Genomic DNA, 17616 nt, shown 5'->3' with positions numbered 1-17616 from the left:
GCTCCTTCTGATACAGACAGGAGACAGGGAAATACTGGGTAGAAGAGGGTGGTTTCCTGGCAAAGCCCCACCCCCAAGCCTGGAAACCTGCAGCCCTAAATGGGAACAGGCATTCTTGTTTTCACACCCAAATGTTGCCTTTTGGCCTGCCACGTCCCCATATCCTGTACCCATATAAACCTCCAACCCCAGGGTCCACGAGCAGATGAGCACATGAACAGAAGAGCAGAGGAGGAGAAGAATGACATGGCAGAGAAGGAGAGAGGAGAAGGAGCATCTGAACGTTGAGAGGAGTTTGGCTGGGGATGGTCAGACAATTGATCATCCGTGGGACAACCGAACTCCAGGGGGGAAGATCATCTTCCCACTCCATCCCCTTTCCAGTTCCCCATCCATTCCACTGACAGCTACATCCATCACCCAATAAAATCTCCACATTCACCATCCTTCAAGACCATATGTGACCTGATTCTTCCTGGAGGCCAGACAAGAATGCGAGTACCAAGAGTCACTGAGCTGGTTAACACTTAAGCTGTCTGTGGATGGCAGAGCTAAAAGAACACTGTACCCTGCCCATGGGGGCTTTGAGAGTCACAGGCACCCACTACTAGACCCTACCGTGGGTAGCATCTTGCCTGGGTTCCTGCATCTGCCAGTCTGTGTGCTCCCCCTCCCATAACGGGTTTGAGGGCACAGCAGCTGAACAGATGAGCCACACCCCTGTCACACGTCCTGAGAAGGGGTGGCTAGGGAACTCTCCTATTTCACTTCTAGATCTATCGCACATGACTTCAGACCACGTAGGCTCCTCCAAATTTGCCAAACTTGTCTGTCTGACTGGAATCCACTACCCCAGTGATGTCGTCCTCCGGAAAGGGTCCCCTTGGGCTCACAGAGGGCATCTTGCAGCCACGGATAGCCTAGGCCAGGCCTACAGGAGGCCTCACAGACAGGTTTCTCAGTCTCCTCTGGGTCCTGTTTGTCTCCTGTGTGTATGTGTGGGTCTGGGGAGGGTGGCGAAGGGAGGATGAGAATCAAATAGAAGATGCTGACTTCTCATCTTCAGGTCTTCAAACTTCAATTTGTAAAAGAAAGACCATCTTTGGGAGAGAGTTTTCAAAGACATTGGTATCTGAGACCTTCACAACTGCAACCTCAGCCCTCCATGTACAGGCACTCAGGACCAGAGCCAGGAAGGCAGCTCTCAGGGGCATCTGGGCACAGTGCCTTCCCACCCTCCCTCTGTGCCTTTCCCCCACCTCGGGACACTCTGCCCTGATTCCTCAGCACCCCCGGCCCTTGCCCACCCTCAAGGCCCACTGCTGACTGATAGGAAAATCACTCAAGTGTTCTCTGGGGAGAGGGAGTGAGAACAAGAAGCCTACTTTGGGGAGGAGTGTGTGATTTGAATCTATAATGATTTCTTTGTCTGATTAATTCCCCCCAGCCATCCGGGAAAGGCCAAAATGAATGAAACTGCTGTTCCACAGAGGGCTGAGCACAAGGACAGTAATTGCAAAGGAATGAAGCAGACCAACTGCTTCAGGCTTATTTTTATTAGGAGGAGCTGATGTTTGTGCACTCCCCCCAAGTCCCATCAAAAGCAGGACTTTAGGAAGAGCCCTGTGTGGCCCCTGACACGTACACATATGCAAATGGCAGAAGCAAGCTTGCTTGGTGTGTAGAGTCAGCTTTCTTTCCCATTTTCAAGATCTCCCTACCTCCTCGCCTAGGGAACAGTCCCCAGAGCATGAAACTGACAGCATGTGTTCCCAATCACCCCAGCCCAATCAACAGCACGTATTTGGAGAGACCACTGAGCGCAAGTGTTAAGTTCTAACAAAGAAAACTCACACATCGGCAAAATATTCTTTGTTTTCTCTGCTCATACATCCCCTTGAGATCACAGACATAATGGGTATGAGTTGGCTGGACCTAGAAGCCTCTAGAAGAATAAACACTGCCACTTTGGACATTATTTGCTTCCCTTCTTGCAAGGCTGAGCTCACAAAAGCCTATCGCAGAGAGGCCAGACCGAGCTAACTGTCCACACCAAGCAATTGTCCTGGTTTACTGCTTCAAGGAGTGGATTTCCTTTTCTGCCTGATGCCAGTTCAGAATCTCTCTAAAGACTTTCTCAGAGATTAAAGCGAAATCAGGCAGAGTGTTTCCATGACCGAAACAATGGTCCTTCTGGCTTCCACAAATAAAATCGATAGTTAGCACATGACTCTTCAAAAGAAGAAAAAGAAGGAAAGCATTTCAGGGCGTGGTTCATTCAACTACAGCATATGACTAAACTTTGGGGGGAAAAGAAGTGGTCTGATGATCACAGATTTAAAAATGTGTTTTAGCAAATGCTCAGGAGGGAGAACATTTCAAAGCCTATGGTTTTAATCTGTTTTGAACATTTCTTTCTGCTCTGTTAGCTCCATTTATTGTTACAATCAAGTCAGCATTCCGGGGTTATGAGTAACCAAACAGCTATTGCTTTTTGCAACGGGCTGTTTGGTTTCTGGACTCTGATTTTTGAGGGAAAAAATGACTCCTGAATAAATTTTGTGAAATCCAGGTAAGCCCAATATTTAGTGACTGTAAGGCCCCACTTGCCTACACTCACGTGCAGGCTGAGAAAGTCAGCAAAGTTTTTAGATCACATGCCCACCATGGGTAACAACCTTTAAACCCACTGCTAACATGTTATTGGCAGCAAGGGAGGGGTGAAAAAAACCATTCCACCGCCATTAGCCCAATTTTATTACAGCAGTTTCCACATGAGTTGAGCATTTGCAGAAAAGCAAAACAAGGCTTTTGAACAAAGTGTCAGAGGGTTGCTCATTTTAGCTTTCAGAAAAAAAAAAAAAAAATTCCCCAAATATTTAAGGGCCTCAAAATAGTCCCCCAAGCCCTGCTTTTGGTGGAACGTGGGAGGCCACTGCAATGTCAGCTTGTCGTAATAAAAATAAGCCCCAAGCAGACTATGTGTCTTCTCACAGCCATTTCTGTCAGGCATAGGGCTCTCCCTGAAAGCTGCTTCTGCCTGGAGTCCCTGATTTCGTCCCTCAGACCCCAGGCCTGCTTTCAGGGAACAGCCCCTGTCTCTACTTTCTCCCACGATGGGCGTGACACACGAAACACAACTGGCCCATTTGTATTTTGCTAAGTGGGCAAAAATCACATGCACTTTAGAGTATGAAAATAAAGGGTTTGGAACAGGGCACATAGCTGTGGAAGATCCGCCACCAGCCCTTTGTAAGTGATAAGGGGTTTAGTGCAACCAAGCAATATCCTTGCTGGTGAGCGAGGCCATCTGAACATTCTGCACGTGGATACCAGTACTACTTTGTGCTGTGAGTGTGAATTTCAGGAGGCACCTTGTTTCTCCTCTGAGATGGAGTCATGACTCGGCAGCAGTCCTTCCGTGAAGACTTTCTAGTTCTATCCGATTTCATTTACTGTAGCTCTATCATCAGACAACAGCAAATTGTCCGTAGAGCTACAGTAAATGAAATCAGAGATAAAACTGGTAAGTCTTTTAGAGCTACTAAAAGTAATTCCTAGTGACTCTCACCGAGAAGGATGACTTTACTAAATTACTGAAAGTAACGAATTACTGAAAGTAGTGATTGAATGATTTCGTGATGAATTGCTAAAAGTAATTCCTAGTGATTCTCACTGAGGGGATGACTTCATTTCTTTTCAAGGTAAGAACTTGTTTTATAATTAAAGTTTTTGTTAAAGTTTCCTGTAACGTCCATATTACTCATATCAACCCCTTGCACCCTGCACCCATCTATGGTCTCAGGGTTTACTGGAGTGTTGAACAGTGACTGGCTTCAGTTATCAGCTCTTCCACTCCCCCTCCATGTGGTCATGGAAAAACCCATTAATCTTTTTGAGACTTAGTTTTGACCACTGTAAAATGGGAATAAACTTCCCCTCTTACCTCATGGAATGATTTCATGTTTAAATGAGAACATGGAGGCAAAAATTCCTTTGTAAAGTACCCTAAATATACATTATTATGGTGTGCCAATCAGAGACTTTGATGCTTTCATTCATTCCACAAACTTCTATTGAGTGTTTACTATTTGCCAGGTACTCTGTGGAGCTGGGAATATAACAGTAAAACAAAGCAAACAAATATCTAGCCTCATGGAATTTAGGTTGTACTGGATATAGAATCCTTGTCATGCTGTGCTACAGCAGTCCCTAGAGCTGAGGTGACAGGATTTTTGTGTGTATTTGGAAGACATTAAAGTTTGCAGACAGGTCAAAGTTCAAAGTATACATAATAAACGTGTTACATATATGTAACTATATATAACATATGACATAATTATATAGTATATGGTATACTTACATTAAAATATAGAACAATATAATTTATTATAATAATAAATGTTAATATTTGTAATTATTAACTATAATTTATAATGTAAGTATATAATATACTACATAATATTACATATATCTGGGACATCTATATATGTTATAAAATTATATAAGAATATTATATAAATAATGTAATTATATAGTATGTTATATAATTATAACAAATATTTATATAATTTTATAAACTATAACAAAATATTTTAAAACTATATATTTAAAAATATATATATATACACACACACGCATATTCTAATGACTAGATTCCTGCAATTAAAAATTGATTATAATAAACTTTTGGGCTCAAGATTCTCAAAGACTATTTTAATGATCCGAGACATACCCTTTGCAGTAGCGCTGGGAAAATTTTCATCTTCAAATGCCTCACGCTACCTAGGTGGCCATTTTTTTGCAAAAGCCCTCTGAGGCAGATGGCCCTGGCGCCCCTTGAAGAGCAGCAGCAGCTCTGGCAGGCCGTCGCTGTGCTTGTTGGCAGGGCCAGTCCCTATGCTCCGCCACGCGAATGCTTTTTCTAGGGGAGCTTTCTCAGACGGCAAGGGTGAGGTGTGAGCCATCCCAAGCACAGTCCTTACCAATGGGAACCAGAGTAGGGGGATGAGTGCCTCCAGTATGGTCCTTCAGAGCCTCCCAGCACAGAGAGTCCAAGTTGCCCCCAGGGGCTCCCTCTGCTGGTTCCCCTCCCCCTTTCCTTCACTCACTGGTCCTGGGCTCCTGCTTCCCGGCATCACCTAACTCAGCTACAGCCAAGGCCTTCAGGCATTGCTTCAGGGAAACCCGAACCACATATTAATCCCATGTCTACCAAATGATCACCGAAGGGCTGATGCTCATTAAAATGTCTAAGAATAGAACACTGCTGACCACTGGAAAGAATTCGGAATCTTGGCAGAGTGATTTCCTGTTCTACCCCAAACTTTGGGATGTACTGAAAAAACCATCTCACTTCCTACCTCCAAGACATCAAAGTTGCATCTTGAATGATACTCCACATCGAAGTCATGGATGGTGAGCTGAATGCTACTCCCGGGGGCCGTCCTAATGTACCAGATACACTCCTTGTTGGGTGGATACGTGTTGGGGTACCCGGGGCTGCTGAAGGAGCCTGTGGCCCCAGACAGCTCTCCACCACAACCTGTTAAAACAGCAAGGCTCAGTCATTTCAAAGTGGGCAGCAGCCCGTGGAAGATAATTCACAAATTCAACTCACCGAAAGTTCATCAAAAATATACAATGCCTAATTTAGGAGAAAACCATTAAGTTACAATAAAGTTATAATTATGCAGTTATAGAACAACGAGAAAAAAATCATGGCTACAACTTATTAACTTTATACATCCAAAAATAAAACACTGATTATATATAATTTAGTACAATAATGCTCAATCCTTTTTCTTACCATATCAAACCTTTGTACTTTTTTTTTTTAAAAAGTCACTCTAATTTTAGATTTTCTTTATTATAATGAGGCAAGAATTACATAACATAGTAGGAAGTACAACGGGCTGTGTGAGCCGTGGTCGTGAACTTCAGGTCCCTGGGTCTTCAGTATCCTTGTAGCTAATACATTATTCCATAGTCCCGTGCAGATCTAAGAACTAGAATTTTAGGTGCTAAAAATCCTTAGCTTTGTACCAAAGACTGTAGGAAATAAACAAGTAAATGATATAGGTCCTAACTCAGGAAACTGACATTAAAAAAAAAAAAAAAAAATACAATGGATATAGAAAAATCCAACCAAGGAAAAAGACAACAGCATGTGTTTAAGAATGTTGATATGTCATGCCTTAGAAAGCCATTCAGGCAGACCATGACAACAAATAATCAAATGCCGTAGCCTGCGGCACACAATAGAATAATGCCGCCTTTCATTGAGTGCTCATATGAGCTCTCCATGTATTTCCCGTTTCAATACTCATAAGGACCACATGAGGCAGGTACTGTTAGGATCCATTTCTTAAATGAGCAAATCAGTGCAAACAGAGGTGGTGTGGATTTTTCAAGGTTAATTGATATTAGGACACTAACTGAGGTGATCTGGTTGTATCTTAGTACTTCATTACTATACCACACAGGCTCTCACATTGTTTGCAGGAATTCAGACAGAGATTTCAGTATGGAGAGGAAGAGAAAACTTTGCAGAAGAGGTAAAATTTAAGGAAGGCTTGTGAGAGACAAAATTAGAAAAGAGATTATCTTGTTTTCCAACAGCAATTTTTGGTGAATAACAAAACGTTTTTTGCTCTTGTTAACATTTCCGGGCCTCTTTTTCTTTCATTCTTTTTTTTGGAATATTCTTTATTGGTTGGTAAATTCTTCCAATTGCCTGCTCTTATTCTTCAAAGCTTTTCATGTGCAATCATTAAAAAGTCAGGAAACAACAGGTGCTGGAGAAGATGTGGAGAAATAGGAACACTCTTAACACTGTTGGTAGGAGTGTAAACTAGTTCAACCATTGTGGAAGACAGTGTGGCGATTCCTCAAGGATCTAGAACTAGAAATACCATTTGACCCAGCCATTCCATTACTGGGATTATAAATCATGCTACTATAAAGACACATGCACACGTAAGTTTATTGTGGCACTATTCACAATAGCAAAGACTTGGAACCAACCCAAATGTCCATCAATGATAGACTGGATTAAGAAAATGTGGCACATATACACCATGGAATACTATGCAGCCATAAAAAAGGATGAGTCCATGTCCTTTGTAGGGACATGGATGAAGCTAGAAACCATCATTCTGAGCAAACTATCGCAAGAACAGAAAACCAAACACTGCAGGTTCTCACTCATAGGTGGGAATTGAACAATGAGAACACTTGGACACAGGAAGGGGAACATCACACACCAAGGCCTGTCGTGGGGTGGGGGAGGGGGGAGGGATAGCATTAGGAGAAATACCTAATGTAAATGACGAGTTAATGGGTGCAGCACACCAACATGGCACATGCATACATATGTAACAAACCTGCACGTTGTGCACATGTACCCTAGAACTTAACGTATAATAATTAAAAAAATAAAATAAAATAAATAAAAACAACAGCGCCTCCTCACTCCATTATGAGTAAATGTGCATTTTTCACATGAATGACATTAAACTACCATGGCTTCTAAAGACAGACACCAAGTCTGAGATCTTGTCTAGTATCCACTCTATGCAAATTCCTCCTATACAGTGAGTTGGAAGAAAAGCTTTTAAAAGTTAAGGAGTTAAAAAAGAAAACCTCCATACAGAATTTCCCACTGCACCAAGAAGCACTGAGAATTCTAAGAATATTGATTCGGCAGAGAAATCTGACTCTAGCTCAAAGCACTACTATCTTCTTGACTTCTCAGTCTCCTTGCACTTGAAAACCTCTGCATTTTCAGACTTTAAATGTATTGCACAGAGCAATATCTTTCCTGTTTCCTATAAAGTTCCCGCTTTTATTTCTAAAGGCTATGAAAAAGCTGTTTAAAATTAGATGTGCTGACATTGTTTATAGACTATGGTGAATCTTAAAAAAACACAAGTACCATAAAAGATGAGAAAATATTTGTCCGACTACAACAACACATGGCAAATATTCCTGAAGCCAAAATCATCACAGATTGTCCATATCTCCTGTACCACTGCCCAAATCCAGGGAGTGGAGTACTGCTCACAGGACATTCTATAACACGATGCTCCTGGAGTGGTACAACACAGTGGCTCATGTAACTCATGTTAAGATATACCACCTTTTACTAAAATACATTATAGGTAAGCCAAGCCTGTTACTCAAATTTTTTTCTCAGCTTGCATTTTCAGTTCAGATGGTTCTTTCTATCAGTGGTATCAAATAAATTATCCAATGGAAAAAATCTAGAGGAAAATAACTTTATAGCCACATGATATAAAAGATAAGAAGGAAACGAAAGCTTAGATAGCTCATATCTGCATTTTTACTTAGCATTAGTTCATCGGCCAATCTGATTCAATTTTTTTTTGCCACAGTTGATTCATCTAAAACTCTGTGTAACATTTTTCCATTGTCTTTTCCAATTGTTTTAGGTTTCCTTGTGAATTCCTTTGCAAATAACAGGATACTAATATCCTTAAATTAGTCACTGTAAACTGGAATGGTAATACAGATGTGTGGCATTCAGTAATGTTTTTAAAAAATTACAGTTCAGTTATATGGACCCACAATGTCTTTTTTCCTAGGATTTAAAGCAAATAATAAGGTTTGCTTAATAAACAGAGCAAAATTTTATTTTTAAGTATTTCTTGTTAATAGCACATGTGTGTATGTTTTTTAAAGAAAAATTTCTTTTTCTTTTCCTTTTTTTTTTTTTTTTTTTAAAAGTAGAGATGCAGTTTCACCATGTTGGCCAGCCTGGTCTTGAACTCCTGACCTTGGGTGATCCACCCGCCTTGGCCTCCCAAAGTACTGGAATTACAGGTGTGAGCCACCACGCCCAGTGGAGAAATTTCAACTTTATAAGTGATACTCTGTCAGGAAAAATATTGTATGGTTATGAGAAAGAGAGAAAGAAACTGTTAGGGCTTGAAATATCTGAAGTTTTCTTTTTCTCCTTCATGCTCTCACTACCTCTGAGGTTTAACATATCAAAAGGTAACATTTGATTTAAAAATTCACAGCAAATGCAAAATAGGATAGATTAGTGGTAATTTTTAGTCAAAATTATAAAGTACTAGGAGGTAAAGTTAATTCTGGTAATTATGGTAGAAACTTAACTCTCTTTGTATTTCTAAAATTTGAAAGAGATAAAATAGCTTCCCAATTCCATGTATTTATTCATTCATTCACTCATAAGTGTTTATTGAGCATCAGCCCATAATATAAGCAGTGCTATAGAAGCCAAGTGTATTTAATATCTCTTGAAAAAAAGAAGGACATTTATAGACATAAAAAGTGCTATTACCCACATGTCTTCTTGCAAGTTATTAAACTCTTTTTGCTTTTCTTTCAGTTTACCAAGAGTAATTTCAGTAAGTTTTATTTGAAGAAAACAATCTGAATTCTAGTCTATCCTTTACATGTTAATCACTGGTAAGTTACAAATAAGAATAAATATCTCATCATGCCATTACCAGTCATATTTGCGACTCTAGATGCATGACAAAGGGATCACAAACAGGGATGGGAAAAAGAGATGGAGAATACACAAGTCTGGAAATGCTGGAAATGAAAGAAGTTATATCAACCAATACCCATCAGGAAATAACACAGGCAGGGATGTTTAGACCACCAACATCCTTGTCATCATCCGGTTACCTGTCTGGTTGAATGAACAATAAAATGTAAAAGAAATAGAGAAGTTTTTAAAACTGGTCATTCGTAATCTAAAATAGATGACAATGATTTAGAAAAGCCTTTCAAGGTCTACATAAAGAAGAAAATGTAAAAGATGAAAATACCAGCCAGGCGTGGTGGTTCACGCCTGTAATCCTAGTACTTTGGGAGACCAAGGTGGGCAGAACACCTGAGGTCAGGAGTTCAAAACTAGACTGTCCAACATGGTGGAACTCTGTCTCTATTAAAAATGCAAAAATTAGCTGGGTGTCGTGGTGTGCGTCTATAATCTCAACTATTCGGGAGACTGAAGCAGGAGAATTGCTTGAACCCAGGAGGTGGAGGTTGCAGTGAGCCGAGATTGCACCACTGCACTCTAGCCTGGGCGACAGAGCAAGACTCCATCTCAAAAATAAAAAAGATGAAAATACCCACCAAGAAGGGAACAGTGACATGAGGAATAAAGAGTTTTGAGAGAAATAGACACAGTGGCTCTTTGTCACTTTGGTAAGAGAAAGTATTCATGGAGTAGACATGATTTTAGAACTGCTTAATTGGCATGTTAGATTGCAAAACTTTTGGAAACATTATAGTGTAACAGAGGAAGCATGGGCTGTGGTTCAGATAAATGGGTTCCTAAACTGGCTGTGATAGTTCCTCGATAAGTAATCTAACCTTTCTTTCCTCTACAGCAGTATGAATAGTTACTTCATAGGGTTGTTACATAGAATAAATGGAACAATCCAAAGTTTTTAGCTAAATGTTGTACATATCATAATCCTTTCATACATGCTATGTATTCTATCTTTACATTTTTTTTACTCTTTTATTTTGAAACAGGATCTTGCTATATTGCCCAGGCTGGTCTTGAACTCCTGGGCTCAAGTGATCCACCTTTCCCTCCCAAAGTGCTGGGATTACAGGTATGAGCCACCACACCTGGCCGTGTTTTGTATCTTCACAAGACTTTATCCCCAGATTTGAGACAAAGACTTGGAGCTAGAAGAATTACTAGCTAAAAAGCTATCATGAATAGCTCGAGAAGAGGTAAGAAATTGGTTGTTCATTAAAGTGCATAGAAATTTTTTAAAAGACAATCCATATTTGTATGGTAGTTCAGTTCTCAAGTGCTTTCATTTTATTTGAATTATTTTTATTTGAAATGCATTATTTTATTTGAAATTAATCATGACAACATGAGGCAGGTAACAATGATAATGTCAGGCCCATTGTAGAGGTGAGCAAAGTGAGGTTCAAGAAAGCTGTGGAACATGCTCATATCACTTACTGAATGGCAGATGTGGGTGCAAAACCCTATTCTGACACCAACCCACCCCCATCCTGACCTCCACTTCTTGTTCTCTCCCCCCATGCCTTGCCGAGAACTTCGGCTTAAAGGCATGGAACTAACAATGTTGAACACTGCCCTCATTACTGTCCTGTCCCTCCACCGAAGACAATCACCATAGCAACCTGGAAAATGTAAACAAAGCAAAACTCTTTTAATTGACTTTGAGGCAAAATCTAACAGAATACATCATTAGACATCAGCTGAACTGGAATAAAATAATGCCCTGAAGAGAAGCCTATGTTTTTCAGTTTTAAAGAGTTAATCTTTATAAAAGTTTTAGTACTGGTGACTGATCATCTGTTTGACTTGATTTTCCTCCAAACTCTCAGTCATCAGCTGAAAGGAAGTGCTTGCTTTATCTGTAGGAAGCACATTGAGCTGCTGAACTCATAACGACCAAGAGTTACAAGCTGTTGCTAAACCTGCTTACTTGTGTAGATAACTTAAAATACCTTCATAAAAGAACTTTGCTAATATTGTTTTGGTTTTTGTCCAAAACAAACCATGAGTTATAAAATTCCAGTACCGAAACATTTAATAATAACCTTCTATGTAGGTACTATCTTTAAGTTCATATCTGTGTGTTTTTAATGAGAGCTTTAATAAAAGCAAACCAGCAATGAAACAGCTAAATGGAATCCGAGGCACAAAGTTTAAAAAGTAAATGCTGTATTGCCCTGTGACTGCTCAAATGCAGTCACCACTTTGCACTATACGCCATAAACTGATGGCATCAGGAGGAATGCCATCTTGAAATTGACATGGCTAAAGCCCAAGGAGGATGGGAGAAAAGGAAGAGAGAAGTGACCCAACACCGACACCCTCCCACCCTTATCCTTTCATTCCTAAAGGAAATGCCTGAGAAATCAACAGTTGCTGTTAACACAAAGCCAAAAAGCCAAGGCACGGTAAAAGAGAATTAAATTTTAAACATAATTAGTGACAATGTTCACATGCTCCATTAAAATGGTCAATTTATATTTTACTAGCTTTTTTCTATAACTTAAAAATAAAAACTCTTTCTGTTCCACAAGACCTTGAGATGTGCCTCATTGGCGAGGCCAGTATGCCCTCATTGTGTAAAAAGGCAGCTTGTGGGCTAGGCATGGTGGCTCATGCTTATAATCCCAGGACTTTGGGAGGCTGAGGCAGGCAGATGACAAAGTCTGGAGATCGAGACCATCCTGGCAAACATGGTGAAACCCTGTCTCTGTTAAAAATATAAAAACTTAGCTGGGCATGGTGGTGGGCTCCTTAAAATGGCCAAAGTTGTTCAAAGGTGACTGACATGTAATGAGAACCACAAAAAGTCAGTAATTCCTGGTTTGATGTTACCAGTTAATTCCCCAACATTTCACAGGTGTGTGGCCAAGTGATAGGCATCTGTCCTACTGGGGTCACTAGTCCTCTCTGAACACAAGGCCAAGGGTGGAGCTCCTCAAATTCATAAGGACATGAAGCATGTGCAGATGAATTTTCTGAGGGATTTGGTCAGATAGCATGTATTCTGTGAGGACGGAGACACAAACTGGAGTGATCACGAGATGAAATCACAGAAGAAAATCAAGTAATATAAAGGCCAAGGAACATAAAATTTCCCTGAGAAAAATAAGGAATAAAGAAGACAGAAAAAAGGAAGAAGAGGATAAAACATGGTGACTCCAGGAGAGGAAAGAGTTGTCCCTGTATTGGGTTGAACACTGTGCCCCCAGACTTATGCCCACCAGGAACCTGTGACTGTGGCCTTTTTGGAGGGAAGAGTCTTCGCAGATGTAATCAAGTTAAAATGAGGTCATACTGGATTGGCGTGGAACTGGAATCCAATATTCTTGGTTTCCTTATTCGAAGAGGGAAATTTGGTCCCAGACACCAAGAAGGAAGAAGGTCATGTGTGCATAGATACAGAAATTGGAATTATACATCTACAAGTCTTAGAAAGCCAAAGATAGCCATCAATCAACAGAAGCTAGAAGAAGCAAGGAAGGGTCTTCCCTAGAGCCTTCAGAGGGATGACCCTGCCAACACCTTGACTTTGGACTTCCAGCCTCCAGAATAAAAAGAATAAATTTCTATTGTCCCATGCCACCCAGTTTGTGGTACTTATTTACAGCAGCCCTAGGAAGCTAATATATCCTCATTCTTTTCCTGATAAATGAGGTGGCCAAATTCCCAGGTAGGTACAAAATGGTAACAACTATTTCTGTGGTATCCAAAGAGTGTGCATTTGTAAACTTTCTGTATTTATCTTTTAATTATTACTTCCTATTTGTCATCTTGAGATTTAGAAGATGGTTGGTCAAGGATAAAATTTTCATGAAAATAGAAAAGGTCTACTGTTGAGAAAACTAGCAGCAAATACAAGGCCAGGTATCACATCAGGAAGAAATAGGTAAACCCGAGAACGAGGGAGTTAAGTCATAACAATTGCTAGCATTTGAGAGTCAATAAAGGTTTAGAAAGTTTCATGTTCCACAAAGACTTCATCCCTGCCCCATATTTTGTGATAATCCATTTTATTCGACTAATTTATATACAGCAGTGGATATAAAGTAGAACGTCAGGTTTCAATGGTAGAGACACAATAAAAAAGAATGAAAGAATAAGTCATTGCATGAAGTCAGTGACTTGGAAAACAGATACAAGAAGCTTAGAAATCAATGCTGTTAACTGCTGTAAAATGACCTTTACATTCCTATTCAAGATGTCATATAAATATTCAAAGTTAAGACTGTCATAGCCATCTGACTATCTAAGATGGCCTAGATCTAAATACTGATGTGTTTCCCCTTAGTACATCATCAAAGAGAAAGAAATCCAAAAAACCCATAATTTTGGAGTTTCTGTGTAATATAAATTTAATTTCCTGTATAAAAGGATACTATCTTTCATCGTAACCCAGAGAAGTTAGCCAATCTTGTCATCTTTTCACTCTGATTAACCTTATCAGTTTCCTTTTAAGCTACTAATTTCAATCAAATTAAAAAATGGTTTCCCAGTAGAAATCCCTTGCTTACAATTCTTCAGGAGAAATCAATCTCTTTTCCCTCTCCTTAGATATTTTTGAAATGATTGAAGACTTCTAAACACAGTTTAGTACAAAAAGATCCAAGGAAAGAAATGAGACTAAGATAACTGTACTAATCTCCCCTGAAATAAGTCGTCATGCCGAAGGCTACTGAAAGCTTCTTTATGAAATCCCTCAAACAAAGACAGAGAAAACATGTTCTCTGTAGGCAGTTTCCAAGTTCAACAGTCATACTTCTATTTAGAAATATTTATTCAAACCTGCATTCCTTCAATTTCATTATTTTGGTACACAGGGCTCTCACAGGAAAAAGAGCCTCCAGGGCCCTACATTGCAGGCCTCTCCCTGATTCCTTCCCTCACCTCCCCCAACCTCTAACCTTCCTTCTGCAGGGAGTGGGCTCCACCCAGGGAAATGGACACATGTGGGCAGCACCACGTCCAGGGCAGTGGTGTTCTGTGACCCTTTAAACTCTGTCCAAATCTGAACCTCAAGGTTGTTTTCTGTGATTACAACATCCCGTGCTGCAGGCCCCTCGCAAGGCAAATCCTGCATCCAGCCAGCCTGGGTCCTTAGCTTAGGGAAAGCAAAACAACTAAACTACCCAAATCCTCACATGCTCCACCCCGGTCCCATGGTCCACCCCAGCCCGGCCAAGCTGTTCCGGGGGCAGCTACCCTTTCACTCTTTACTTTAATATAACTTCTCCCTCTTGTAAGCGACTTTGTGTAACTAAACCTTGGTAACTGACTAGATGATCTCCGTGGTTTCTCCCAGATCAGTCAATTCCATCAGCAACATATAGCAGCTCCAGAACAGCACTTTATAAATGAGTAATAAAGCAGAAATTGTGTTTAAGGATTGCAAATAACATTAGCTATTTGGAACTTGTCTTTTGCCAAGCAATGCACCCCTCCACTACAACCCACATATTATTGCTACTTGAACCTGAAGAAAGAATGAACTGCATCATTTAGTGGGAAGCCTTTGAAACTAGATCACCATTTACTTGGGAAAAACTGCACATATCTCTTTAAAAATATTTATTATTACAGGAATTTATAAAATTACCTACTCTAAGCTCTGACCTTCTTTGCATTGTGGTATAATTTGATCTTTTTTTGCAACAAAAAGTTGTGGGGAAAAATTATTTGCTTTCAGACACCGTGGTGCTATTTATCACATGGCCTTTGAGGTTGACACCACACACTGGGTTTTGTGTTCTGATTCTATTGCTTGGTGGATTCGTGAGTGTGGACACATTACTTAACTTCTCTTAGGTTCCTTCCTCAGTTTTCTCACCCACAATAAGGGAATGATAATGCTCATTTCAGAGAATTATTGGGATGAGACATGAGATCATATTTTTAATTTACATATGTTAAGAGTCATGTTTTAAAATGATAACATCAACAACAGTAATAGTGAATGAGATGCCAATTAAACCAATGCACTAAGCATTTAATCATATTTTCATTCACTCTTTATATGGCAATATAGTTTATTTTTATCATAATGTCTTCAGATAAATTTAAGATTACATTTAGGTGGTAAAATCTATATTATTTATCCTGTATTCCTTCAATTTCGTTATTTTGGTACACAGGGTCAAAATAGTCTATTATGTGAGTAGCCTGTGAAATTGGAAGGATAAAAAGTCAGGGACAAAGTATATTATAGTCATTACTGATCTACAGATTATCAAATTCTACTAACTCTTATAAGTGGTAGTTACTGTCCTCCACCAGATTTGTTCTGTTTGTGAGACAATGCTGCTGGCATTGCTTTCTCTGTTTCTCTGAGTACACAGTGCATTCACACAAAACAAGCCCTTGGATATGTAATGTTTGAGACAAATATGGCAACATTTAAGTCAATAGTCAAAAAGAGAAACCTCTGGGGACAAAAATTCAGGTTCTACGCTGAACGTCACATTTGTTCTGAGTTGGCTTAGAACTCAGTTTTACACTTCATTTTTGGTTGCTATGATATTTGAAACTGAAAAAAAAAAGTGTGGTTTCAGTTTTTGTGTCATACGAAAAAGTGTGGAATCCCCTGCAAAGTACATGCATTCCTCTATTTGGGATATTGTTGCCAGGGAACGAGAACACAAACAGAAGTTTCGAGAAAGCCCTTCCTTTGGCCCAGATCTCAAGGACTGTGATTACAAATTGTGCAATCTATGATTTGGGAAGGTCATGGTGGTTTGAGGGTTATTTTTTTTTCTTTTTATAACGGTTTCAAAGAGTGGCAATAGAAATAGAACTCCAACTTTTTCAAACAGTGGCGACATGGGAATGGGGAGGCGAGACTCCTGAGAGGCCCTTGCTGGTGAAGAGACTCAGAGCCAACATGAGATGAAGGTCAACTGTGTGGATGTGTATTTACTGCTGTCGTCAAGGAGGTAGAAATGTCAGGAGTGAGCTTTTCCACTCATTCTGAAAGGTCTGCATATGCATAGCTTTAACGCTGCCTCTGATCATTGGGACCTTGCTGGAGAAGCTCTGAAGTCAAGGCCAAAAGAACTGCAGGATTTTCTTGGTCATTATCCCAACTTTACAACAAGGAGTTATTTAGAACAGATTTCTTAGAAATCAGCATCGTCCATTAAGAATTTCTTTGCAGAAAAGATGTAAGTGAAAATTTGTCATAAATAAAAATCAGACTCAGTATCACAATGCAGAAACCTGTGCTTTGGTTCCACATTAAGATGGAACTCATTTCCAGTCTCCATGCTTAAAAATATTTTAAGACTATCACAAAGTCAAAAGCCCAAAATATCAAATAGGCTGAAAAAGCCATCATACGCAGGATGGGATATAGCATATATAAATGTGAGAGAAAGAACAGTCAGCATTTAGGGAAATATCTCTTAACTTAAACAGAGCTGGTTGTTTTTAAAAGCTTCTCTTTTACTTAAATTTTTACCAAAACCAAGCAGGATTTCTTTATCTGACATCACATTCTTGAGGTTACTTTGGAGGCGGATGGATGGGTACTTTACCATTTCTCTCTGTGTGACGTTATGTCTATCACAGCCTAGCAGGAAGCGACACTGTGAAAGCAATTTCATCACCTACGGAGAGAAAGGTCTGCGCCTGAGATTAGAACCAGACAGTGTGATTCACAGCTCAGCCCTGTGAACCTGCCCTAGAATCTTTGCTGACTACAATTCATAAATCACTTCCATTGCCCAACATCATACTTCCAGATTGTTGTGAATTATTTCACCACGTGGCATCAAGGACATACAATAATAAAAATTTTAAATTGAACAACATTTTTTTGTTCAATAAAATTTTTTGTTCAACAAAAGTTGCTTGTTCAATAACAAAAAAGACTCCTAAAATCATTTTCAAACTGGAAAACTCAGGTAATCATGAGTCTGTATTTCAAAGTTATAACTTTGAAGAAATTATTAGGAAGAGAGAATGTGGCAATTGGTCTAATATTTTCTGGGCCAGGATTTATCACAGCACTGGCCACATAGCCCTTGAGTGTCTTTGCTGAGGATTTATCAGAATGTTACTCCCCTTTGATC

The 17616-nt window shown here is 39.7% G+C and overlaps 1 protein-coding gene across 1 annotated transcript in view; it reads right to left on the bottom strand.

Annotated features, from left to right (window-relative positions):
• Positions 1-17616, bottom strand: part of CUBN (cubilin) — a 308780-nt gene that overhangs the window by 159608 nt on the left and 131556 nt on the right. The window contains exon 29 of the mRNA XM_025396458.1: positions 5364-5545. Coding sequence (XP_025252243.1) covers positions 5364-5545 — 182 coding nt within the window. The remainder of the gene's footprint in view (positions 1-5363; positions 5546-17616) is intronic.

This window comes from Theropithecus gelada, chromosome 9 (genome assembly GCF_003255815.1).
Source record: "Theropithecus gelada isolate Dixy chromosome 9, Tgel_1.0, whole genome shotgun sequence".
NCBI classification, from domain to species: Eukaryota; Metazoa; Chordata; class Mammalia; order Primates; family Cercopithecidae; genus Theropithecus; species Theropithecus gelada.
This window is presented reverse-complemented; position numbering and strand designations above follow the sequence as displayed.